Source organism: Microtus oregoni, unplaced genomic scaffold (assembly GCF_018167655.1).
Source record: "Microtus oregoni isolate MIOR12 unplaced genomic scaffold, Mior012 000019F_ref0000042, whole genome shotgun sequence".
NCBI lineage: Eukaryota > Metazoa > Chordata > Mammalia > Rodentia > Cricetidae > Microtus > Microtus oregoni.
In genome coordinates, this window is record NW_024543078.1 from 10,112,581 (window position 1) to 10,138,525 (window position 25,945).

General features: G+C 54.2%; 3 protein-coding genes across 9 annotated transcripts; all 3 read left to right on the top strand.

Moving 5' to 3' along the window:
- Nucleotides 1-2,134: 2,134 nt before the first annotated feature.
- Ebi3 (Epstein-Barr virus induced 3) lies at nt 2,135-6,559 on the top strand. The gene is made up of 5 exons (XM_041669865.1): nt 2,135-2,343; nt 3,144-3,267; nt 3,535-3,713; nt 5,491-5,645; nt 5,863-6,559. Exons 1-5 carry the CDS (start codon nt 2,277-2,279, stop codon nt 6,028-6,030), a joined length of 693 nt encoding a protein of 230 aa, XP_041525799.1. The 5' UTR covers nt 2,135-2,276; the 3' UTR covers nt 6,031-6,559.
- Nucleotides 6,560-6,722: 163 nt separating this feature from the next.
- Yju2 (YJU2 splicing factor homolog) lies at nt 6,723-18,185 on the top strand. 6 transcript variants are annotated; one of them, XM_041668758.1, is made up of 9 exons: nt 6,723-7,166; nt 7,788-8,011; nt 9,588-9,688; nt 11,010-11,154; nt 13,135-13,269; nt 13,397-13,578; nt 14,074-14,194; nt 15,574-15,700; nt 16,447-18,185. In XM_041668758.1, exons 2-9 carry the CDS (start codon nt 7,988-7,990, stop codon nt 16,551-16,553), a joined length of 942 nt encoding a protein of 313 aa, XP_041524692.1. In that variant the 5' UTR covers nt 6,723-7,166; nt 7,788-7,987; the 3' UTR covers nt 16,554-18,185. The 6 variants fall into 6 exon arrangements, with proteins under 6 accessions (XP_041524692.1, XP_041524694.1, XP_041524693.1 ...); XM_041668760.1 differs by having other exon boundaries at nt 6,723-6,875; nt 7,834-8,011; XM_041668759.1 differs by having other exon boundaries at nt 6,745-6,860.
- Nucleotides 18,186-19,329: 1,144 nt separating this feature from the next.
- On the top strand, nt 19,330-25,930 carry Shd (Src homology 2 domain containing transforming protein D). Of its 2 annotated transcripts, none has more exons than XM_041669576.1 (7): nt 19,330-19,518; nt 20,346-20,685; nt 21,899-22,004; nt 22,080-22,256; nt 22,937-23,045; nt 23,272-23,391; nt 25,393-25,930. In XM_041669576.1, the coding sequence occupies exons 2-7, from the start codon at nt 20,407-20,409 to the stop codon at nt 25,580-25,582; spliced, it is 981 nt and encodes a 326-aa protein (XP_041525510.1). In that variant the 5' UTR covers nt 19,330-19,518; nt 20,346-20,406; the 3' UTR covers nt 25,583-25,930. The 2 variants fall into 2 exon arrangements, with proteins under 2 accessions (XP_041525510.1, XP_041525509.1); XM_041669575.1 differs by having other exon boundaries at nt 19,330-19,510.
- Nucleotides 25,931-25,945: the final 15 nt, after the last annotated feature.

A 25,945-nucleotide genomic window follows, 5' to 3' on the forward strand; every position in this document is an offset into this window, starting at 1 on the left:
GGGGGAGAGACAGAAAAGGAAGGGACTCAGTCTGGAAGCTGAAGATCAGCTTGCCTTGACTGATGGAGGGGAGAGGGGCTTGTCTCTTAAAGGAACAGGACAGATCATTACACACGAACCAGGAACTCACACAGGGGAGGAACCTGGAGGCAAGAGCTGATGCAGAGGCCATGGAGGGTGCTACTTACTCCCATGGTTTACTCAACCTGCTTTTTTTTATTTTTTTTTAATCAGGAATGTGTTCCTTAGAGAACCACTCTTCTTTTTTTTTTTTTTTTTTTTTTTTTTTAAATATTTATTTATTTATTATGTAGACAATATTCTGTCTGTGTGCATGTCTGCAGGCCAGAAGAGGGCACCAGACCTCTTTACAGATGGTTGTGAGCCACCATGTGGTTGCTGGGAATTGAACTCAGGACCTTTGGAAGAACAGGCAATGCTCTTAACCACTGAGCCATCTCTCCAGCCCGAGAACCACTCTTCTATCTATCTATTTATTTTATTTATTTATTTATTTATTATGTATACAATATTCTGTCTGTGTGTATGCCTGAAGGCCAGAAGAGGGCACCAGACCTAATTACAGACGGTTGTGAGCCACCATGTGGTTGCTGGGAATTGAACTCAGGACCTTTGGAAGAGCAGACAATGCTCTTAACCACTGAGCCATCTCTCCAGCTCCTCAACCTGCTTTCTTACAGGACTCCAGATCACCCGCCCAGGGATGGCATCATTCAGTGGATTGGATCCTCCCTCATTGATCACTAATTGAGAAAATATCTTACAGCTGGATCTCAAGGAGGCATTTCCTCAACTGAAGCACCTTCCTCTATGATGACTTTAGCTTGTGTCAAGTTGACATACAAAGCCAGCCAGTCCAACTGACCCCATGTCAACTTGACACAAATATATCACTATTAAGCCACAACCTTTCCTTTCTGATTCATCCCCAAGTTCTCACATTAAAAACATAAATAACTTGGGCCGAGCGGTGGTGGCCCACGCCTTTAATCCCAGCACTCAGGAAGCGAAGGCAGGTGGATCTCTGTGAATTCAAGGCCAGCCTGGTCTACATAGTGAGTTCTAGGACAGGCTCCAAAGCTACAGAGAAACCTTGTCTAGAAAGAAAAAGAAAGAAAGAAAGAAAGAAAGAAAGAAAGAAAGAAAGAATTAATTTAAAAAGCCAAAAAGCCAGGCTCCAAAGCTACAGAGTGTCTCAAACTGTCTCAAAAAAAGAAATCAAAACAAATAAATAGTGAATAAAAGGCCCAGGCTGGATTCTTCTGTTCTCCATCTTTTCAGAACTTTGTTCATCTTGGTGGGTTTTAATTTTATTTTGTTTTGCTTTGTTTTGTTGTTGTGGTAGTGGTGGTGGTGGTGGTGGTGGTGTGTGTGTGTCTGTATCTGTGTGAATTGAATTCAGAACCCTATGCCCTAATCTTTTTTCATTTTAAGGTGGAGGTCTCCCTGTGTACCTCAGGCTAGAGTTAAAATCACAGATATCCCCCTGTCTCAGCTGTCACGAGCTGGGAATGATGGGTGGCAATAGTCATGCCTTAATTTCCATTTTTCTTCATCACTTTCCAGCAAGGCCCCCGCTCCTGTCTCTCCCCATTTCTGGGCAAATCCCCTGAATCCCCCAGAGACTCTGGGTTCTCTTGGTGCTGAAGATGGGGGTGTGGCCTGGAATTCCCGGGGACACCAGCTTGTCCTGGGGGTTTCCTTGGGTGTCCTGAACACTTCAGAATGTTCCCGGGCTAGGGAACCTGGGGGTAGCAGCTGCTCCCTGTTGTCTGGGGCCTGACACAGTTTTGGGAAGATGTAGCTGGTAAGAGGGCCACCACCCCTGCACTTGGACCAGTCTCTGGGCCAGTGTCCCCTGTCTCTTTCGGTCCCTCTTTCTCTGTCTCTCTCCTCGTCTCTTAGTCTCTGTTTCTCTGCGTCTCTCCCGCTCCCCTCCGCGACCGGCAAGTACGCATCTGCCCTCTGCCTCACCCACCTTCCCGGGGCTTCCCCATCAGCAGGAAGTAAGGCCACCCAGTGACTTCTCCCTTTTGGGGCCCTCTCCCTGCCCCCACCTCAAGGCCTTTCACACTCACACACGGGGCAGTCAGTGAAAGAGTCTGGACTGTCACCATCGCCGCCGTCTCCTGCTCCGCTCCACACACTGGGCTACTGAGCTGCGCTGGGCAGATCCTCATCAGGACAAGGCTTCCAGGACAGGAAAGGTCCTTTGTCCCTTCTCCGGCGAGTCTGGAGAATAGAACCACACAGGCATGTCCCGGTGGCTCCTCCTGTCACTTGCCCTCTGGGCTAGCTGCTCCCCTGGCAATACAGGGACAGGTAGGTGGTCACACTGGGGACTAGGGCACCTGGGCCAAGGGGACCAGCCCTTCGCTTTCAGTCTTAGGTTATATCTGGAATCGGGTAGGAACTCACACCTATCTATTCCAGTGGGACCTGTTCCCATTCCGCTATAGGGATAGGGAAACTGAGGCACAGAGAGGCAAAGCCTTGTTTACCCAGGCAGAGGAACCCTTGAGCTTAGAGGTTTGGGGAGATCAACAGTTAACTCTCAGCAACCCTCAAGTGTCACCTTTGTTGCTCAAGTGTGGGTCTGAAACTCTCAGAGACGCTGGGCACGATAGTACACACCTGGCGCAGGGCACTCGCGAGGCTGAGGCAGGAAGCAGTGGAGTTCAAGGCCATTTGCAGTTACTAGTGAGTTAGAGGCCAGCCTAAAGCTGCAGAAGACCCGCCTTTTAAAAAAAAAAGAAGAAGAAGAAGAAGAAGAAGAAGGGGGGGAGCTGGACAGATGGCTCAGCGGTTAAGAGCACTGACTGCTATTCCCAGCACCCACATGGCAGCTCACAACTGTCTGTAGATCCAGTTCCAGGGGTTCTGACACCTTCATATAAAACATAAAATAAAGTTAAATAAACTATAAGAAATATTTTTTTTAGAAAAGGAAGGAAGGAAGGACGAGAGAGAGAAAGGAAGGAGGAAACTCAGTTTTCTCATCTAGAAAATGGGCTCTGTTGAGGCTCTGGGGGTTTGTAGTAGACGTAGGAGCTCATGCTTCCACACATGACAGAGACCTGCGAGGCTCCTGGAAGCTCACGTTCCTGTCTCTCCCGCCCTAGCTGCTCTGAGCCAGCCCAGGGTGCAATGCCACGCCTCTCGGTACCCTGTGGCCGTGGACTGCTCCTGGACGCCGTTGCGGGCTCCCAACTCCACCAGACCCACGTCCTTCATCGCCACTTACAGGTCAGAGAATGGAGAGGGGCCAGGACGACGAAGGGGAACTAACAGATTCCAATATTCCACTCCACTCGGGGTTGGAGGCAGCCTGGGATCCAAGGGAACCTGTCTCCGAAACAACAGAAGAAGTGTGGGATGTGGGTAATCTAGGGAGTTCTTCAGAACTCGGTGTCCCCCTGACCGTGTCCGGGTCCCACGATCTGCTGTGAGTAGACCGGGACCCCGCGGACACCTAGATGCCCTTTGCGACTCCCCACGGTGCTTCCCACGCAGGCTCGGTGTGGCCACCCAGCAGCAGAGCCAGCCCTGCCTACAGTCCACCCCCGAGGCTACGTGCTGCACCATCCCCCACGTGCACCTGTTCTCCACGGTGCCCTACGTGTTAAATGTCACTGCGCTTCATCCCAGCGGTGCCAGCAGCAGCCTTCTGGCCTTTGTGGCTGAGCGGATCAGTGAGTGTCTGTCCTTCCCACCTCTCTCAGTTCCCGCCCTCCACCATGCGCCCTCCCCACCCCCGCCCCCCCCCCCACGTCCTGCCAGGTACCTGCAACCTTCTCTACTCCAGCCTCACTGACTTTCTGTTGCCTCCCCAACACCCCAAACTCCATCCTATCCGAAGCGTTTGCATAGCTTCGTTGCTTGGCCTTCTTAGGTCACTGCTTGGGCGTCAGCTTCTCGGTGAGGCCCCCCAAAAGTATATTACTAAACATAAGTGACAATTGCCATGAAGGGAGGACGAAAGCCGGTGTGGTATACAGGGCTTTAATCCCAGAGGTAGGCCGATCTCTGAGAGTACGAGATAAATTGGAGTCAAGAACCCAACACCCTGATACTAACAAAAAAAGCAAAAAAAGGAAGGAAGGAAGGAAGGAAGGAAGGAAAAGGAAGGAAAGAAGGAAAAAAGGAAAGAAGGAAGAAAGGCCGGGCAGTGGTGGTGCATGCCTTAAATCCCAGCACTCAAGAGGCAGAGGCAGGGGGACCTCTATGAGTTCAAGACCAACCCAGTCTACAGAATGAGTTCCAGGACTGGCTCCATAGCTGAGAAACCCTGTCTGTTTCAGAGAAGGTCAGTGAAAGGCTACTCCACCCTCAAAGGATTAAACATGGAGTCTCCACTCCCAAATATTTGCTCAACAAAAATAAAAATGTTCATCCCTACAAATCCTTGACAACCTTACGCACGGCATCCAGAAGGGGGCAGCCCATGACACGTGTCCTCCTGTGGATGGATGGATGGATGGATGGATGGGTGGATGGATGGATAGGTGGATGGATGGATGGGTGGATGGATGGGTGGATGGATGGATGGGTGGATGGATGGTGGATGGGTGGGTGGGTGGGTGGGTGGATGGATGGATGGATGGATGGGCAGACACACAATATCCATCTACACAGGGGAACACCACTCAGCCCTGGAGAATGAGGCTCTGGAGCCAACTACAGTGAGGAGGGACCTTGAGGACACAGCGCTCAGTGAGCAACCCAGACACAAACCGCACAGCGTGGGCTCCAGAACAGGGGGATCCAGAGACAGATCTGTGGGTGCTGAAGGCAGGGGAGGGGTAGAGAGATGGCTTATGGGTGTAGAACTTGTGTTGGCATGAAGCAGCGTTCTGGGGGCAGGCAGAGAAATGGTATCCGATATCCTCCAGCTCAGTTCTGTAAGAATGGTGTCTCGGGAAAGCCCTTCAGCCCACTTGGGACTTACACTCTGAAACTCTCTCTTTGTCACGACTTCTGTCAGCAGGGCCAACGGTGATTCAACAAATGCTTGCTCCTTGCAAGATGGGTGAATGAATGCATGACTGACATGATTGCATAGTGGACAGATGACTTAATGAATGAGGGAATGAATGAACGCATGAATGATACAGTGAATGAGGGAAGGACTTAATGAGTGAGGAAATGAATACCTGAATGACCTAATGGTCTAATCAAAGCATGAATGAATGTACAAATGGATAAGTGAAGAAACTAATGGATTCAATGAATGAATGACAGTGGACGAGTTAATGAATCGATGAATACATCTGCACGTGAACCAAGCAATAAGTAAGTGTGAGTGAGCAGGTGGTTAAGCAAGCTAAGGAATTAGTGAAGGTCTAAATGAACAAGTGAAGGAACGAACTGATGGGATGAATGGGCTCTAAAGGCGCGAGCCAGCGTGTGAATGAATGAAGGAGGAAACCAGTGGAGCCGCTTCTGACCCCGCCCCCCTGCTCCCCGCAGTCAAGCCCGACCCCCCGGAAGGCGTGCGTCTGCGCAAAGCGGGGCAGCTGCTGCAGGTGCTCTGGCATCCCCCTGCCTCCTGGCCCTTCCCGAACATCTTCTCTCTCAAGTACCGCGTCCGCTACCGGCGCCACGGTGCCTCTCACTTCCGCCAGGTGAGAGGGGGTTTGGGAGAGGGTGAGACAGGGTTCCCCTGGACATCCTCCGGTCTCCACCTCCTGCCTCTCTGTAGGAGCGCTGAGATCACGTGACTCTGCAGCTGGTTTACAAGAGTTCTGGGGTTTCGAACTCACCGCCAGCGCTTTACCCAGGTTTACCCCAGCTCCCAGTACAGCGCGGTCCTACCCACCGCCTCGTCCTCGCTCCCTGCAGGTGGGACCCATTGAAGCCACGACCTTCACCTTCAGGGCGGCGAAGTCCCACGCCAAGTACTGTGTCCAGGTGTCAGCCCAGGATCTCACGGACTATGGGAAACCAAGTGACTGGAGCCTCCCTGGGCAAGCAGAGGGGATGCCCCAGAAATCCTTGAAGAGGGACTAGGTCTTTGATAGCAGACCCTAATGTCGTCTACTTCAAAGTGTCTGGGTGGCCTGGCATGGCCTGGGTTCGAGTCCTAACTTTGCACATGCCGAGATCCTCGGCGCATTGACTTGACCTCTCCGGACATCAATTTCCAAATCTGTGGGGATGTTATTTCTCCTTACATCAGTTCCGTGCTTTATAAACTGTAAATGTGATTTGATTAGATATTTTGATTAAATAAGAATTATTAGCCTGGCAATGGTGGCGCACACCTTTAATCCAAGCACTTGGAAGGCAGAGGCAGGTGGATCAATATGAGTTCGAGGTCAATCTGGTCTATAGAGCAAGTTCCGGACAGCCAGGGCTACACAGAGAAACCCTGTCTCGAAAAACCCCAAAACAAAACAAAATTATTATTATTATTATGGGGAATGGAGGAGTTCGAGACAGGACTTCTTCATGTAGGCCTGGCTGTCCTAGACCAGGCTGGCCTCGAACTCACAGACATCTTCCTGTCTCTGCCTCCCGAGGGCTGAGATTAAAGACATACGCCACCACCGCCTGACAAGAATTATTAAAACTGTCCATTTTTAAAATTTAAGTATTTTAATTTCATTTCTAAATATGTGTATGTGGGGAGTACGGCAGTGCCCACGGCGGTCAGAAGAGGGCGCCAGAACACTGAGCCTCCTCTCCAGCCGCTTGTCCGCTGAGTGAGCAACGTGAATGTCTGTTTGTCTACAACCGCAAAACAAGGGCTTCATGACGAAAAGAAGCTGATGTGGCTCAAGGTTCAGGAGCCTTGGAGGACACAGCACTGTGCTAGCTCCAAGAAGAAATTTCACGTGGTACAGTGTCTAAAGGTGGAAGGGTCGGGGAGCGCGCGGGTGAGAGAAAGGGAGCGGATAAAGCAAGGTGTAAGGTCCGGGTTCCTATCATCGGCGCTGAAAAAGAACAAACACACCATAGCACTTGTTTTCCCAACTGGGAGCCAAACAGGATGCAGCCCGGCCTTGTCGAAATGAGGACAGAGGGAAAGAACGGTGGGGAGCTAAAGGTCAGCCTGGAAACTCTGTCCCAAGAAGAATAAGGAGGAAAAGGAGTAGGAGGGCTGGGGGCGTGGTTCAGGGGGCTGCCCCTGCCTAGGATCCCAGGTGAGGAGCTTGCCATCGTTTTGCACAAATAATAACTAAGCAAACGCCTTTAACCCTAGCACTCGGAAGGCAGAGTCAGCTGGATTACTGAGATTTCAAGGACAGCCTGGTGAGTGTCTGTCTCACAAAAGAGAGAAAAAAGAGAGAGAAAAAACACAAACCAACAACAGCAAAACAAGAAAAATCAAGCAGGCCACTGATTTCCTGAGACTTGCAGGACTTGCAGGAAGACTGTTGCAAACTTAAGGCCCTCTGGACATTTTAGGGAGAGGCTGGGTAGTAAGTGACTCAGTGGTAGAGTGACTGCCAGGCTTGTGCAAAGAGGAAGGGAGGAAAGGAGTCAGGGAGGAAGGAAAGAAGAAAGGAGGGAAGGAAGGAAGAAATAAACAGAACGGGGAGGTAGCACAGCCTTTAATCCCAGCACTCGGGAGGCAGAGGCAGTCGGATCTCTGTGAGTTCCTGACCAGCCAGGGCTACACGGTGAGACCCAGAATCAAATACAAACAACATCAATAGAGCAGAAACGCGGAACAAAACTTTATTGACTCTTTCCAGCGTGGCGCACACGCACACACGCGAGCCAGATGCTCCCGGAACTTTTATTTACTGCCGCACCTACAGGCACTCAGGAAAGGAACAAAAGCGCACACGGGCCCTTGATCGACAGGTACCACAGCCAATGAGAACGCTAAAACCTATGACCTACGTCAGTAAGCCAGCCGAGGAAGTGACGTCAAGAGAACTGCGGCGCCTGGCCGAATAAACTCCGAAGGAACCGAAGAACACTGCTCCTTCGCTTGCTCGACGAACAGGAAGCGAATATGTCGGAACGGAAAGTGCTAAACGTAAGTGCTCGGAGTCTAGATGGCTCTGCCGCCAGTGGGACGTCCGAGGACTGCGGGAGAGGCTCACTTCCTTCCGGCTAGTTCCTTTAGGAATCCCCCCCCACCAACGGCTTTCCGTGGGGCGGAGCCTCCCAAGCTTTGCCAATCGCATTTCTCAGGGGCGGTGTTAGCGTATGTTTCCCTTCCGGTTTAGAAGACGTCAATCATCCCCAGGCGAGCGGAGCCTGGGTCACTTCATCAGATGGGTTTTCCACGGGAAACTATCCAGTTGCTTTTTCCGGACCGTTAGGGGTGGTGCTCTTGGTGGCCTCAGTTCGTCCCAGTTTCTGTTAAGCGAATATCAGACAGCTCTTGGCCGCGTTTTCTACTCTAGTTTCAGTGGCTGAGACACAAGGACTCAAGTTTCCTCTCTTCAAAAACTTTTACTTTCCATTTCCTGAAATTTTGTGTTTGAGTCAGGGCCTCACTCTGTAGCCCAGAGTGGCCTCTGGTTCAACCCACCTGCCTGAGCCTCCCGATTGCTGGGGTAGAGGCGTATACCCCTGCGCTGGGCTGTATATATTTTTAAAAGATGTGTTTTTATCTTTTGCCTACATGTCTGTCTGTGCACTACGGGCGTGCGTGCAGCTCCTAGCCTGACTGGGCTGGGATGACTGGCAAACACTACCACCAGGCCCGAGTCCTCCTGAACTCTTGGCAAAGCTCCCTTCAAGCAAGGGAGACAACTCCCTCCCCCATGGACCTGGCTGCCAGCAGGTCTGGTGTCCAAAGCAGACTGCCTCCTTGCTGGTGGTTCACACAGTTTTGGACTTTTGGTTTTTTGAGACAGAGTTTCTCTGTGCAACAGCCCTAGCTGTCCTGGAACTCACTCTGTAGACCAGGCTGGCCTCAAACTCACAGAGATCCACCTGCCTTTGCCTCCTGAGTGCTGGAATTAAAGGCATGCGCCACCTCCGCCGCCTGGCCTCTTTTTTACTTTTTTTACAGGGGAGTTTGTCATTCTCCACCCCTGTCTCCCACTGGCAGGTGCTGGGATGGCAGGTGTGGGCATTAGCATGCTCTTGATAACTCAGAGTGGTTGTGCCTGTGTGTCTCACCCCAGCCTCCCAAGTACACAGAGAAGAATTCACTGACCAGGTTTTACCCTGAGATGGTGTCCGAGAACCGGTGTGGTTCCCTAGTCCAAACTAGACCATCATCGGCAATGCCTGATTTATATTGGGTCCCTGTTATCTCATGAGCATCTAGAGTCCTATGTGCTGGGCAGAAGGGGTCCACCCCCACTGCAAATCATTAGCCTCTAGAACCTTCCCTGCAAGGCATGTCACAGCTCTGGGGAGCAACATTCTCACACCCTGTGATTTGTCTGAAAAGAAGGTTCTGGAAGCTTGTACGTTCCTCTCTTCTCATGGCTGTTCTTCAAATGGCCCATGTCTGGGAAGGCACGAGCAGAATGAATCCTGGGCAGATCCCTAAAACTGGGATATGGTGGGTCCCCTGACGTGGCTCCCAGACCCCCTTTCCGCCCACATGGGCCCTGAGTGCTGGAAAACCCCATCACTCCCTTCCCCTGCAGAAATACTACCCACCTGACTTCGACCCGTCAAAGATCCCGAAACTCAAGCTACCCAAGGACCGGCAGTACGTGGTTCGACTGATGGCCCCCTTCAACATGAGGTGAATCCCCGGGGGTGTGAGGCCAGGGCTGGAGACTGTGGAGAAACAGCAAACATCCTCATGGGGTCCCCATCCACCCATCAGAAGGCCTCACTGGACAGTCAGTGACACCTGGCCCCTCCAGTGACAGCCCTCTTCCTGCCCCAGGGTCTTTGAGCAGCCGTGGTCTCTGCAGTTCTCATGTCAATGGCTCCTGTCCTCCTCATCCCAGACAGGCTGCCAACCTTCCCCTGCTTTCCTGGTTCTTCCAGCTCAGAATCAAACAACCTTCAAACTTGACTTTGTGTGAGACCCATACTCCCAGTAGTCACACCCTCATGGTCACTGAGGACAGAGCAGCTGCCGTGTTAGCTGGCTGATCGTAGATCCTCCTCTTTCCTTCATCTCCGCCTGTCCTAGTTACCTTGAACGTGGGGACTCGTTGGTTTGTGTGGTTTTGGTTTTTTGTTTTGTTTCATTTTTGGAGACAGGGTTTCTCTGTGTCGCTTTGGAACCTGTCTTGGAACTTGCTCTGTAGACCAGGCTGGCCTCAAACTCACTCCTGCCTCTGCCTCCCAAGTGCTGGGATTAAAGGCCTGTGCTGCCACCACCAGCACCACCCAGCAAACACATGAACTCTTAGAAAAGAAAGCGTTTAATTGGCACTCACAGTTTCAGAGGCTTAGTCCATCATCGTGGGGACTTGGTGGCAGGCCTGGCAGGATGTGCTGAAGAAGTAGTTGGAAGCCACATCCTAATCCACAGGCAAAGAGAAACACTGGGCCTGCCATGGACTTTTGAAACCTCACATCCCAACCCCAGTGACATACTTCCCCCAACAAGGCTATACCTCCTAATCCTTCTGATCCTTCCAATCCTTCCAAGTAGTGCCACTCCCTGGTGACTAAGCCTTCCAATGTGTGACATTCAAACCACCACATCCCTCCAGCAAGCAGTTGTCAGGCACCTGCTGTTGATCAGGATGTGCCCAGCCTCGTGGTGCTCACAGGCTAGTGGGGAGTGGAAATGATGCCCATCCTCTGGTAGTTACACAAGGACACATGAGACAGGGTAGGTGGCCTGCCTGCTGGACATTCAGGGGTTGTTAGAATCTCAGTCCGTGGGATCTGCCCTGGCGTAGGACCAAGCCAGAGGTGTTTGTCAGCACGGCAAGAAGGAAAGAAGGTCAGGGCACAGGATCCTGCTGTTCCCTCTTTGTTCAGAGTCTCAGAAGCCCCACACACCCAGACACTGCAGTCCTCCCTGCCCATGGAGGTGCTTGTGCTGCAGTCAGGTGCTGGAGCAGAGTGCAGAGACACTCACACACCTGCTCTGGCCACAGGTGTAAGACATGTGGAGAATACATCTACAAGGGGAAGAAGTTCAATGCACGCAAGGAGACCGTCCAGAACGAGGCCTACCTGGGCCTGCCTATCTTCCGCTTCTATATCAAGTGCACGCGCTGTTTGGCCGAGATCACCTTCAAGGTAGGGGCTCCCTTCACTCGTGCACCTTTCTCTCTAAGGACTCCCCACATAGGTGCAGATGGAAGGTGCTTGCAGTAGGACCACACACAGACAACCCTGCCCGCCTGCGTGTGCAGATGCGGGGTCGGGTGCACAGGTGAGGACTGTGGGGTCACACTGTGCAGATATGGGGTCGGGTGCACAGGTGAGGACTGTGGGGTCACACTGCAGATGTGGGGTCCGGTGCACAGGTGAGGACTGTGGGGTCGGGTGCACAGGTGAGGACTGTGGGGTCACCTGTGCGGATGTGGGGTCGGGTGCACAGGTGAGGACTGTGGGGTCACACTGCAGATGTGGGGTCCGGTGCACAGGTGAGGACTGTGGGGTCACCTGTGCGGATGTGGGGTCGGGTGCACAGGTGAGGACTGTGGGGTCGGGTGCACAGGTGAGGACTGTGGGGTCACCTGTGCGGATGTGGGGTCGGGTGCACAGGTGAGGACTGTGGGGTCACACTGTGCGGATGTGGGGTCGGGTGCACAGGTGAGGACTGTGGGGTCACCTGTGCGGATGTGGGGTCGGGTGCACAGGTGAGGACTGTGGGGTCCGGTGCACAGGTGAGGACTGTGGGGTCACACTGTGCGGATGTGGGGTCGGGTGCACAAGTGAGGACTGTGGAGTTCACACTGTGCAGATGTGGGGTCGGGTGCACAGGTGAGGACTGTGGGGTCACACTGCAGATGTGGGGTCCGGTGCACAGGTGAGGACTGTGGGGTCACCTGTGCGGATGTGGGGTCGGGTGCACAGGTGAGGACTGTGGGGTCACACTGCGGATGTGGGGTCGGGTGCACAGGTGAGGACTGTGGGGTCGGGTGCACAGGTGAGGACTGTGGGGTCCGGTGCACAGGTGAGGACTGTGGGGTCACACTGTGCGGATGTGGGATCGGGTGCACAGGTGAGGACTGTGGGGTTCACACTGTGCAGATGTGGGGTCGGGTGCACAGGTGAGGACTGTGGGGTCACACTGTGCAGATGTGGGGTCGGGTGCACAGGAGAGGACTGTGGGGTCACACTGTGCTGGGCTTTGTTTGTTTAGTCTCCTGTAGTCAGAGTGACCGTGGTCCTCCTGCCTCCACCTCTGTTGCCAGGATGACAGGCGTGTGCTGCCACATCTGTCTAAAAATCATGATTTTCCTTTGTTTTTTGGAATGGAAGCCAGGGCTTCACAGGCACTCAACAAAAACCTGGGAATTCAGGCAAAGGCAGGAGAAGGGAAATTCCCTTCTCTGGTCTACACCATTAGAGGCCATGGGTTTGTTTGGTTAGTGTTGTTTTTTTCACTGTAAGCTTTTTCCTGTGAGTTCAAAAAAAAGAGATTTAATCAAAGTGAACAAAACAAGCTTGAATAAGTTACATTTTTATTTCACACATGTTTATGTCTGGAATGTCTGTGTGCCTGGTGACCTAAAAGGCCAGAAGGGGCATCGGTGCCCTGGGACTGGGGTTACAGGTGATGATGGGCAGGGAACTGAACCCGGGTCCTTCCTCTGCAGGAGCAACCAGTGCTCTAACCCTTAAGCCATCCCGTCATACCCTTGTTTTTTGAGTGAAGTCCTCAGCTGCCCAGGCTAACCTCATTCACATCATAGCTCCTTGCATCCACCCCCCCCCCCCCCAGAAGGGTGCACACATTAGCTTGTCCGTGTAGTTCATAAGCAGGAAGATAAAGTCAGATGTGTGCACAGCCAGGAGGCCTGAAGGTGCAGAGAGCACAGACGGAGGGGGCAAAGTAACTGGGACCTGAGGGGATGGAAGCCCACTCCTGCAGTCAGGTGATCTGTGATATGGTCACGAGTATCCCGGAGGGTCTGGGCTTTAGGGGGAAGGACACACCCACCAAAGGAGTAAGCGAAGAAAAGAGGCTGGCAGAGGGAGAAATACACACAGGAAGGCAGGCACCACCTGCAGCCATTGTTGATTTTGTCCCCTCCCCCCACCTTACAGACAGACCCTGAGAACACGGACTACACCATGGAGCATGGCGCCACACGCAACTTCCAGGCCGAGAAGCTCCTGGAGGAGGAGGAAAAGCGTGTGCAGAAGGAGCGCGAGGATGAGGAGCTGAACAACCCCATGAAGGTGTGTCCAGGCTGCAGGCCTCCACCCTGTGCCCCACCCCACCCCTCTTACACCCCTTCCTATACCCCTCCCCCCATTACATCCCTGTCCCTTCCTCATAATCCCTCACCTGCCTGTGTGCCCCCAGGTCCTAGAGAACCGCACCAAAGACTCAAAGCTGGAGATGGAGGTGCTGGAAAACCTGCAGGAGCTGAAGGACCTGAACCAGCGGCAGGCACACGTGGACTTTGAGGCCATGCTGCTGCAGCACCGCCTGTCGCAGGAACAGTGGCGACAGCAGCAGGAGGAGGAAGATGAGCGTGAGACTGCGTGAGCGGCCAGGGCCCTTCTGGATCCTTCTATGGCTGCCCCTTCTCTCCCCTCAGTCCAGAGCCCCCTCCTGCCCAGTCCCCTCAGACCCTCAGGATCCAGTGTTGCATGACCATCACTGGCTTTTTGTGTCGGTCCCATGGCTGTGGGTTTGTTGTTTGAGACAGGGTCTTATGTAGTCCAGGCTGGCCTCAAAATTACTAAGTAGCCAAGGATGGCCTTGAACTTCTGATCCTCCATCGTCCACCTCCCCAGAGCCGGGGTGGTAGGCGTGTGCCTCTTCGCCCAGCTCTTATATGCTTACTTATTTTGTAGTGCTGGGTATGGACCTCGAGCCTCCCATGTGCCAGTCAAGCCCTCAGCCCCTGGGCCACTGTCTTCAAAATTGTTAGCATGGCCCCTGCTCCCATTCCTTACCCTCTGAGAGCAGGACGAGACAGCAGAGACCCCTGGGGGCTGTCCGTGCAGCATGTTCTCACTGTGTTCATCCTATAGGGCCTTGCTGGAGGAGGCTCGCCACCGCAGGCTTCTGGAGGATTCCGACTCAGAAGACGAAGCTCCGCCTTCCCGACCACAGGCAGCAGCAAAACCCAACCCCACAGCTATCCTGGACCAGGTGAGCAGGACCAGAGTGTGGGGGGTGGGTGCCCAGGCTAAGCAGCCACAGGGAAGCCATGGGCAGCGGCGCTGTTCCTAACAGGACAGATAGCCCACAACGTGGTTCCAGTGCTCTGTGTCCTGCTGCTGAGCCTGAGGAAACAGTCCACCAAGGCAGAGAGTCGAGTGCCTGCCCCACAAGCACAAGACCGGGGTTTAGCCCAGTGCCATGCTGAAAGCCAGGTGCTCTGGTCGTGGTGAGCACACTTTTAATCCCAGCACTTGGGAGCAGAGGCAGGTGGCTCTCTCACATCTGAGGTCAGCCTGGCTATATAGCAAGAGCCTGTTTCAAAATGTAAAGCCAGATGTAGGCCTTCAGGCCTGGGATCTGGCACCAGGAGGCGGAGGCAGGAAGTCCTGGGTTGTACCACATGGGATCTGCCAAGTCACTGAGAGACCCTGCCTCAGAAACCGTGGTGGGGATCAACTGAAGAAGACAGGTGTCAGCCTCTGGCTCCCACACGTGCACACACAGTGAACAACACAAAAGCCCACAGAACCAAGATCCGGCTCACTGAAGGAAGAAAGGGTGTCCCTACTTCCCATCCAGGTCCTGGGAACATTCTGAACTTTGCAGCAGCTGCAGCCTTAGCTGTTAAAGGTTCTAGGGCCTTCTAGCCTCTCGCAGCTGCATCCAGATGTGAGTGCCAGTGCACACACTCAGCCTTTAGGTCCGCAGATAGCCTCCTTCCCACCCTTTGTGACAGCTGTGATACTGGGCCGCTGACTCCCAGGATTCTCTTGTCTCGGTTACAGCCATGTGCTGCTCTACCTAGCTCTTGGTGGTACTGGAGACTTGAACTCGGGTCTTCATTCTTCAGGCAGGCATGCTAACTGGCCCTCTTCCCATGTGGAATCCAGACTTGCTCTGGTTCTGTTTTGTTTTTCTTTGAAGTGGGGGTCACACTCCACAGCCCATCCTGACCTCAAATCCACAGTCCTCCTGCTTCAGCCACCATGGGCTAAGGTGACAGGCCTGCCTGCATATGGTCCCTCACGTCCTCACACCCCCAGAGCCCTGGAGCAGTGGCACACACCTGTCATGGCAGCACATGGGGAAGCCAAGGCCAGCTTAGATTGCAGGTTGAGCACCTACTATGTGCCAGGAATTATTGGTGGCACTAGAGGATGGTGATCAAAAACTAATTGTGAAGTGTGGATAAGGTGGGTAGGCGTTCATAGGATGAGAATGACCAGCAGGTGAGAAGTCCTCAGATGCCTCCCTGGACCTTGGGAGCCAGAGAGGAATTTAGAGCTGCAGCAGACTCAATGTGCACACTGGCTCCAGAGAGCGAGGTCAGGGAGGTCAGGGGTGACAGATGTGCATGGTCCCCACAGGCACCGAAGGCCAAGAGGAAGGCAGAGGCAGTGGGCAGCAGGGCACAGCTGACCGGATTGGTGGTACCAAAAAAGATGAAGGCAGAAGCCAACGGAGGCTCAGAGCAGGTCCAGATACCTGCCGTGGGTAAGTCTCCATCACCAGCCCTGGCTGGCAGCAGTGTGCCTGGCACTGTCTAGAAGCTTCATAGGGTGGGTGAGGTGAGGCCAGTGACCCGAGGACTAGGGCTCGATGGGCAGAGGATCAGGGGTTCAGGGTCAACCTCAACTACATAGCGAATTTAAGGCCAATCTGGGCTACATGAGACCCCGTCTCAAAAAAGAAGGAGTAAGGCGGTGCTGGCCGTGCCTTTAATCCTAATACTCAGGAAGCAGCGATGGGCAGAGCTCTGAGTCTGAGGCCAGCCTTGCTACAGAGCGAGTTCCAGGACAGCCAGGGCAACACAGAGAAACCCTGTCTCAAACAAAAAAGATAAAAGGAGCAAAGGCCTGGAATCGAAGTCACATGATAGCTAAATTCTCCACGTGGCTGGTTAGTGTCAAGGGACACCAGGTAGCTGTAGACAGGGTGCTGCCCGCATAACCTGCAGCTTCAGGTCCTTTCTGTGGTTTGGATAATTCACTGTATATAGAGAGCGCCCTGCTTGGGGTTGGCACGTCTTTGACACAGTTGTCACTGCCAGATCCTAAAGCTCAGAGAGGGTCACCCACTGACTGAAGCCACACAGCAGGTCAGGTGTTAGAGGCCACTGACCCTGTGTCATGTGGACACTCAACTGCTCTCTGACCCAGTGTAGGATTGGGGTGACGGGTCCTCTAACCTGGGCACACTCCCCTGCCCTGCATCACTGGACTGATCTGTCCTCCTCATAGGTGCTCCCGAGAGCAGGAAGACAGCCAACCTTGCACCCCAGACACCCGGGGCCTCCTCCCTGAGCCAGCTGGGTGCATATGGGGACAGCGAGGACAGTGACAGCTGAGCCCCTACAGCAACATCACAGACCCAAGAAACCAGAGGAGGAGATGGGACCAAGGAAGGCACCCTCAGCAAGTTCCTCGTGACCGTGTCTGCCGTGAATCCCAGCAGGGTGTGGAGAGGCAATGTCCCTTAGTACCAGGTGTCCCAGGACAAACAGCCTGGCCCACTCTCTCAGTCCTTGAGTTATAGGGAGCCTGTTTGCCCTATCCCTTCCTACCACAGATCTGAACACTATCTGACAGGGGACAGGTGGCAGGGTCCCTGGGAACTCCCAACAAGGCCTGGGACTCTACCTGCAACACAATAATACTGTGTGATAAAGAAAATCAATTGACAGCCATGTGGACCAGCGAGAGACCCTGCCCGACCGTCTAACCAGAGCTAACACTCACCTGGGATTTAGGCCACAGCCAGCCTGGGCCTGGACCCCAGCCCGTTTCCGTCATTCAGAATTTGGCGGTACATGAGTCTGTGTTCTGTAGGAAAACTGCTGAGCCTGAGTCTGTCATTTAGAACACAGTGAGCCTGGATGGGGTGGCAGTGGAGAGACAGGCGTGTGTAGCCCAGGCTTGCCTTCACCTCCCCAGGCTGGGATGAGAGATGTGAACCAAGTTGATCTTAAGCCTGAAATGTTCGTGTTGGAGTCTGCTTTTCCCTGACGTTCTTCCTTCTCACACCCATGTCCTCATGCCCCACCCCCAAGAACAGAGACACATCAGTGGCACCCTGGGGTCTGGTTGGAACCCTCCCACTCCACCCCCACCCTGGCTTCCCCAGCTCTGCAGCTGTCATCATGTACTCCATCAGCTCCCTGGGGGTCCCTGGCAACAGGAGCCACAAGGATAGTGCTGACCCCACCACCTGTCCTTGCAGCTTAGACACTAGCTGGACCAGCCCACTCGTGGCCCTCTGCCAGCCTGCTGGTCACCAACATGGCGTGGCCCCTGTGCTGGGACACATGGACTGCATGCTAGAGGGTTAGGACACACTACAGTCTGATCTGTGAGGCCTTTTTGCCCCAGACACCATTGTTCCTACAGCACTGGGGAGCAGCTGGACCTCCCCCCAGACTGGGAACCTTGAAAATCAGTGACTTGCATCTTCCTCAGGCTATGGCCCAGGGAAGCACTGTACTTCACCTGACTGGGGACCACTGAAGGCGGAGCCACACCTGCCTCAGGCTGTGTGCATGCCCCACAGTAGACAGCACCTCCAAATGGGAGGCTACTCAGGGCAAGTTCTGCATCTGCCATCAGACTGCACGAGGCAAGACCTGCCTCCGCAGGGTCCCCTACAAACACATTCATGGCTCCTTGGGTCTCTGTGGACTAAAGGCATTGGCCACCAGACTCACTGTGGACCAGTGTACCTCCCCTCCTGTCCCCGTGACTTGGCACACTTCTTCCCAGATTTGAGGTACAGTTGGGGAGGCCCCACTTCAAGCACTGTTGTGTGCCTGCCACATGATGGTCAGTCACACAGCTCCATCACATGTCACCAACTGCCGGCATGTGGAAATAGTGAGAGGACCAGACCGCGAAGTCCACTGTGAGACTCCAGAACAAGCTGATGCAGAGACAGGATGGATTCATGGAAACTGGCAGGGACATGGGGGTGGAATATTCTAGAACTAGAGTGCAGCAGGTTCTATGGCTTTTCTGATACACTGTTCAACCCACTCGTGCGTCGTCGTATTTTCATTTCTGTTTTTTGAGTTTAAGGTGCTTGATGTGGGACAAGCCCCCCCCCCCCAGTGTTGGGCCAGCGCTCCCCTGTTAGCGGCCACCCCCTAGCCCTGGGGTTGTACTTCTAAAAGGGGCAGCGGTAGGGCATGTGAATTACAGTCAGACCAATGGGACACACTCGGGTACTGTCCATGCCCATTTTACAAGTCATCCAACAGGATGTATCAGGATGGCTGCCATAACCCCATTCCTTCATCGGAAAGTCAAGTCCCGGCTCTTTTCTCTGTTTCCCCCACCACCACCACACACCTGCCCGCTCCTCTCTGGGAGACTCCGAGGCGAGGGGAAGTCAAGCGCCCTTTGGTTCCGCCTCGGGGCTCCTGATTGCCATTCCTGCCACGGCGCAGTTACCTGCCCTCCGTGTGGCGGACGAAGCTCACGTGTGATGCGCTCGGCTGCAGCCGCCCATGCCAACAGGACGATTGCCCGCGCTCTGGGGACTCTGGGGCTGAGATAGGAGCTGCCGGTGGTCAGCAGACACTGCAGACTCTGGAAGCTGTGTTCGCTCTAAGCCTCAGTTTCCCCAATGGAAAGCAGAGCTCACATTGGAGGAGAGGATGAACGCTCATCCTGTTAGGGACCAGTGCCAATCCTCGAGACGTCCAAATATAAACTGACGGCTGGGTGGCCTGAGTAACACCCCATAACCATAGCCTCTCTTTCTCCAACCTGAACATCTCAGTGGGTAGGGCGCTTGTCTAGCATGCACGAAGCCCCAAGTGTCATCCCTAGCACTTGGGAAGCTGAGGCAGGAGGACCAGGTCATCCTTTGTTGCAAATGAGTTGGAGGACAGCTTGGGCAACATGAGCCCCTCAGCAGTAACTCTTCTGTCACTGTCAATGCTTTCTGCACCGTTTACCATTTGGGGAGCCTAAGGAACATAGACTGGTGGCCATGGCTGGGTTGACTCTGGCTGACTCCTGCCCTGCAATTCCCCCCTTAGGGTCCCACTTCCCAGCCCCCGTCCCTCCCCTCGCGGACCCGCAGCTGCGGCCGCCTCCCGCCCCTCCCCCTCGCCCGCCACAAAGCGACGGACGCGGCGGTGACGGACGGCGCCTCCCGCCCCGCGCCACAGCCAGCCGCGACCCTGCGCGATGCTCAGGTCTCTCGCCCAATCCCCTCCCGGCCCCGGTCCCAAGGGCGACTCGGTCCCCGCGCCGGTGTCCTCGTCCTCCGGGGTCGTGTCCGCCCCGGAGCGACTGAAGGTCTGAGGTCTGTAGGTCTGTCGCGGGGCGGGGGCGGGACCCGGTGGGACGGCGGGTGTCCTCGCCCCTCCCTCGGCCCCCCGAGAGCCGGGGCCGGGACCCAGGGGGTTATGTCCCTTTGTGCGGTGGCTGCGGCCGTAGGCGGTTAAGGAATTGGGAGGTTAAAAGGTTGCAGGGGGGGGGGGGGAGAACCCGGGAGTAAAGGGATTGGGGAGGTTAAGAGATAGAAGCGGTAAGGGATCTGGAGGTTAAGAGATGTGGGGGTGAGGGATCCGGCAGTTAAGATGTACGGGGAGGGGGTAAGGGATCCGAGGGTTAAGGAAAAGGGAGGTTATGAGATGGGGGGGGGGGGGGGATAAGGGATCCGGAGGTTAAGGGGTACGGGAGTGCTTTTTAAGGGATCGGAAGGTTAAGAGATGGGGGAGTAAGGGATATGGAGGGTTAAGGGATGGGGGTTAAGGAATAAAGAGTAAGGGATGGAGGCCGGTAAGGTATAAGGAGGTTAAGGGAATGAATGTGGATTTAAGGAATTAGACCGACTGAACCCTTGGGATCGGACAACAGTCCACAGGGAGTACGACCCTCTGGGTGGTCCAGCCTCTGGCAACTTTGTGCGTGAAGCTCTGGGGGACAACCGCGCTGACACCATACTGTGTTGCCTGTAACCCGAAGTGCACGACTCCCGCAACGCTGGGGTCACCACCTGCTGCCCCCTCCCCTCCGAGCCCAGCCTAGGACTCCTGACCACCTCCCCCTTCTCTTTCCCCTTCTCTCTCCTCTCCCTTCTTCCTGCCCCTTTTGCGTCTCCCCTCTTTTCTCCTCCTCCCCCCCTCGCTCCCCAGGACGAGCTGAGGAGCTCGCATGGAAGCCCCGGTCTGACACCAGCCAATTCCGGGGACACCCATGGCCAAGTGGCTCCGGGACTATCTGAGCTTTGGCGGCCGGAAGCCTCCGCCGCAGCCGCCCACTCCCGATTACACAGAGAGCGATATTCTTCGGGCTTACCGGGAGCAGAAGGACCTGGACTTCGAGGATCCCTACGAGGACGCCGATGGCCGCCCTGAGTCGGAGCCCGCCGGGCTGGTGGACTCCAAGTACGACTCTCCCAGGCACCGGCTGATCAAAGTGGAGGCTGCAGACATGGCCAGAGCCAAGGCCCTCCTGGGCAGCCCTGGAGAGGAGGTGCGTGGCGGACGGGCACTGGTGCTCTGTCCCCATCATCCCAGGGTCCCAACCTCATGCTCCCCCGCCCCCGGGGAGTCTAAGAGTTTCTGGGTTAACCAGAGTCCCCCTCGAGCCTTTCTCCATTCGGAAAGACCGAGGGTGGGCACCGTTTTTGTTTTGTGTGCAAGGTAGCTCAGATTGGCCTCAAACTCACTACTTAGCTGGCAGTGATCTTGAATACCTGAGACTCCCGCCTCTACTTCCGAAGTGTGTGTCACACTCGAAACTGGATCTGGTGCATGCTGGGCAAGAAGAGCTATCTGCCCACAGAGCTCCAGCCCTGCTTAGTTCTGGGGCAGTGTTTCTCAGCCCGCTGGTGGTGACTCCATTTGGGTTCAACGACCCTTTCACAGGGGTCACCTAAGACCATCAGAAAACACAGTTACCGCAATTCATAACAGTAGCAAAATTACAGTTATGAAGAAGCAATTAAAAGAATTCTATTTGGGCCGGGTGGTGGTGGCGCACGCCTGTAATCCCAGCACTTGGGAGGCAGAGACAGGCGGATCTCTGTGAGTTCGAGGCCAGCCTGGTCTACCAAGGGAGTTCCAGGACAGGCTCCAAAGCTACAGAGAAACCCTGTCTCGAAAAACCAAAAAAAAAAAAAAAAAAAGAATTCTATTTGGGGGGATAAGCACAACTTGAGGAACTGTGTTACAAGGTCACACAGCATTAGGAAGGTTGAGAACCACTGCTCCATTGATTTGGTTTGGTTTTGAGACAGGTTTTCTCTGTGCAGCCCAAGCTGGCCTAAAACTTGCCATCCTCCTGCCCCCAAAGCCTCTGGAAGAGGGGAACCTGAGAGGAGGAAGGGACTCAGGGAGACAGGACAAACTGGATTAAACCCTGCCTCATTCTCCCCAGCTGTGTGACCCTCCCCAGGTCACTGACTTCTGCTGTTTCTTTGCCTATAAAACAGGCTTATCTCTTTACTAAGGGTTTAGGGTATTAGAACAACACCAGAGGGTTCTGGGAACTGGGTTTGAATTCCCAGAACCCACTTGAAGAGTTGAATGTGGTGGCCTGTGCACTGGGGAGCCAGGCACAGGAGGATCCTGGGGACTCCCTGCCCAGCCTAGCTCTGAGAACTGTGAAAAGCCCAGCAGGGGCAGGCAGAGAGCACAGTGTAACACGACAGGCCGTCAGAACTAGCCGGAGCCTCTCCCTACAGCCTGAAGCAGACGCTGAGTACGCAGATCCTTTTGACGCCCAGCCTCAGCTGCCAGCTCTGGATGATGGGTACATGGAGCCCTATGACTCCCAGACCGGCTCAAGTGGTGAGTGCACAGGGCCAGGTACGAGGGCATGGTCCTGCATGGAACGGGAGGGTGACCAGTGTCTTCTCCACGCAGAACGGCCAAGCAGAGCTGTCCAGCTTTACGATACTCCGTATGAGGAGCAAGATGCAGAGCCGGAAGATGGAGCGACTTCTGGCCAGAGTCGGCTGCCCCTGGAGGATGAGAGGCCAGCAGATGAGTATGACCAGCCTTGGGAGTGGAAGAAAGATCACATCTCCCGGGCCTTCGCAGGTGTGCGCAAGGCCAGGCCCTTCAAAGCCCTCCTCCCTCCACTGCCTCAGTTTCCCCCCAGAGAAAATGCCTTTTTATCACCACCCCGAGCCTGTGTATTCTTGGGAAGAGACGTGGCTGTGACATCACACTGGATTTGTGGTCATTGTAGGACCGACCCAACCGGACGGTTGTAGATGAAACGCTAAATCGCACTCAGTTGTGTGGGAGCTGGAGAAAGATAGTGTGAGGTTTTTAGGAGCTGTCACGTGGTAGACTTGGAGCCAGACAGGTCCTAGTTAAATAGAGTGAAAGAGTAACAAGATCAACGTAAAAATGGAAGGACGGGGCCATGACTTGAGGCAGCGCTTGCCTTCCACCATGTGGATAGTCCTGCTTACCCACAAGCACTACAGCCTGCTGACTACAAACTTCCAACCCATCCCTGTTGACCACACATCCTCTGCTCTGATTCGTCAGTCAAGGCAATGCCCCGCCCCTTCCATAGTGTCTAATTTCTGGGTGGCCACGCTCCCTTATTTCCAAAAACCAATCAGTTCTTGTGTCAGTCTTGTCTTAACCTTAGACTCCACCGCCACCTCCTGGGTTCTGATAGTGTGCCCCAAACTGAGATCCCATTGACTGGCTCCTGTCCTGCCCTCTAGGTGGGCGGGACTTAACCTCTCACCTTCCTCTCCCAGTACAGTTTGATGGTCCTGACTGGGAGCGGACCCCAGGCTCGACCAAGGACGGCCGAAGACCACAGCCTGCGGAGCGTGTGGATGCGGCTCTGGCCCTGGAGAAGCAGCCGTGAGTGCAAATGCTGAAGGAGGGGTGACCCCGGGGACCCAGGAACTGCAAGGGAGTTGGGGTCTCTTTCATTCACTCTGTCATTCATTTTCTTGGCAAGGGTCTCATGTAGCCCAGGCTGGCCCCACTCACCATGTCCAAGGGAATTGTCTGGCTGTGCCCTGGGGTCCTTTCCTCGGCCCCTAGGTGTGTGAAGTCAGCTGGAGATATCTGTCCCCACGCCCAGGTGGTTTCATGGCCCCCTGAGCCGTGCAGAGGCCGAGAACCTTTTGTCCCTCTGCAAGGAAGGCAGCTACCTAGTGCGGCTCAGTGAGACCAGGGCTCAGGACTGCATCCTGTCCCTCAGGTGAGACCCAGACTCAGGGCGGCCAGTGGGTGGGGATTTCTGGAAAGTGGGCGGGCATTCAGGCGACTGGGTGGGGCTCCCTGGTCAGTGGCTAAATGAGTCCCACTCGGAGCGAGCTTGGAACGGGAACCAGGTTTGAAGGTTCGTTTGAATGGCCCTGTCCAAAACTTGAAAGGCAGCCTTGAGTGTGAAGCAAATTCTCAGGATGTTCTAGAGAGCACTTGAGTTTGAAACGCTGGTTCCTTAAGATCCCTAAAGTGTGAGTCCAGTGTAGCACGGCCTTGTGGTACCAGCACTGGAGAGGGCAGGGGGACCACGAGTTCAAGTTCAGCCCCGGCTACTCATCCAATTTGAGGATATCCTGGGCTACATGAGTTTGTCTTAATAAAAGCAAGGGAGGGACTGGAGAGGCAGTTCAGTGGTTAAGGGCACTAGCTGTTCTTTGGGAGGACCTGGGTTCAGCCCCTACATCTAGTGGCCCACAACTGCCTGTAATTCCAGCTCCAGGGAATATGACACCATCTTCTGGCCACTATGGGTGCACCCGCAGGCACATTAAAAGTAAAATATAGCCGATCATGGTGACGCATGCCCCTAATCCCAGCACTCGGGAGGCAGAGGCAAGCGGATTTCTGTGAGTCCAACCAGCCTGGTCTACAGAGTAAGTTTCCAGAACAGGCTCCAAAGTTATGTAGAGAAACCCTTCTCAAAAATCCAAAAAAATTACTGGGATGGCGAGATGGCTCAGTGGATAAAGGTACTTACCACCAAGCCTAAACAACTTGAATTTGGCTGGGAGGCAGAGGCAGGTGGATCTCTATGAGTTCGAAACCAGCCTGGTTTACAAAGCAAGTTCCAGGACAACCAGAACTGTCACACAGAGAAATCCTTTCTTGAAAAACAAAAAAAGAAAAAAGAAAGAAAGAAAAAAAGAACTTGAGTTCTGAGACCGATATGGTGGAAATAACAAACCGACCTCCACAGGGTGTCCTCTGACCTCCACATGCTCCACGTGTGTGCTCCCAATATACATATAAATAAATAATAAATGTGAAAAATATTTTTAAAAGGGTGCATAGGCGTAGAGTCAGTCTCTTCATTGACTCAACATTATTAGAACACCTATCAGGGACTGGATAGATGGCTCAGAGGTCAAGAGCATTTGCTGCTCTTCCAGAGGTCCTGAGTTCAATTCCCAGCACCCATCTGTAGTGAAAGCTGTAGCTCTCTTCTGGTATGCAGGCATACATGCAGGAAGAACACTGTGTATTCCAGGGTCCCCGCTATGAGTTGGGGCCCTAGCACGGATGAACTCAGGTTCCAAAATGGAACTGTGGAAGATGAGAGGCTGAGGGAGGACTTGTACAAAAGTGGTACTCAGGCTGAGCTGGGAGCCATCAAGGCTAGGGTGAGCAGGGAAGGGGTCTTACTGCAGAGCCCGGGCTGGCCTGGGACAGCTCACAGAGATCTGCCTGCCTCTGCCTCCCAAGTACTGGGATTAAAGAATAATTTATTTAACTTTATTTATTTATTGTGAGGAGAGGTCTCACTATGTAGTCTTGCCTGGCCCAGAGCTCACCATGTAGACCAGGCTAGTCCTGAATTTGTAGCTATCTGCCAGCCTCTGCCTCCCAAGTGCTGCAACTTTTACTTTTGTGCATGCGTGGGTGTAGCGGTCAGAGGACAAATCTTGAGGTTCAGCTCTCGCCTCGCGCTTTGTGGGTCTTGGGGAATTAAACTCAAGTCATCAAGCGTGAGCTGCAAGCATCTTTACCCTCTGGTCCCTCTAATTGGTCCAAAACGGAACTTCAAAGGGAAAGCTATCCTACAGAGCTATGGAGGTCAGGAAGTCACTCGTGACTGTCAGTCCCGCAGAGAGGCACTGGGTGGGGCTGCTAGAGGTGTCCCTGGAGGTCCAGAGTAATGCACCCGTGGACGGCGGCTGTGGAGAGATGGACAGTTGAGTGGGTCTGAGAAATGATGCTCTGCCTTGCCCCACAGGAGCAGTCAGGGTTCCATGCACCTGAAGTTCGCGCGGACCCGGGAAAACCAGGTGGTGCTGGGCCAGCACAGCGGGCCCTTCCCCAGCGTACCCGAGCTGGTCCTACATTACAGTGCCCGCCCACTGCCTGTGCAGGGCGCAGAGCACCTGGCGCTGCTCTACCCTGTCACCGGCAGCCAGAGCCCCTGAGGGACCCTGCACACTGGCTCCAGGCCAGAGAGGGGACGGGGGACCCATGACACAGACTCCCCCCAAGCCAAATCTATTGCCCTCCGGGAGGTTCCAGGGGCCCCTCTCTGTGAGCGGGCTTTGCCTGTAAAAAAAAAAAAAAGAAAAAGAAAAACAGAAAAGAAAGGAGAGAGAGAGAGAGAGAGAGAGAGAGAGAGAGAGAGAGAGAGAGAGAGGCACTTGCTGCCAGCCTGACTGGTTCAGTCCCAGGAACACACACGGCCCACACGGTGGCAGTAGAGAGCGGACACCCGCAAGTTGTCCTGATTTACACACAAGGCACACACCATAAATTAACAAATAAATGTAATAAAAACGAATTTT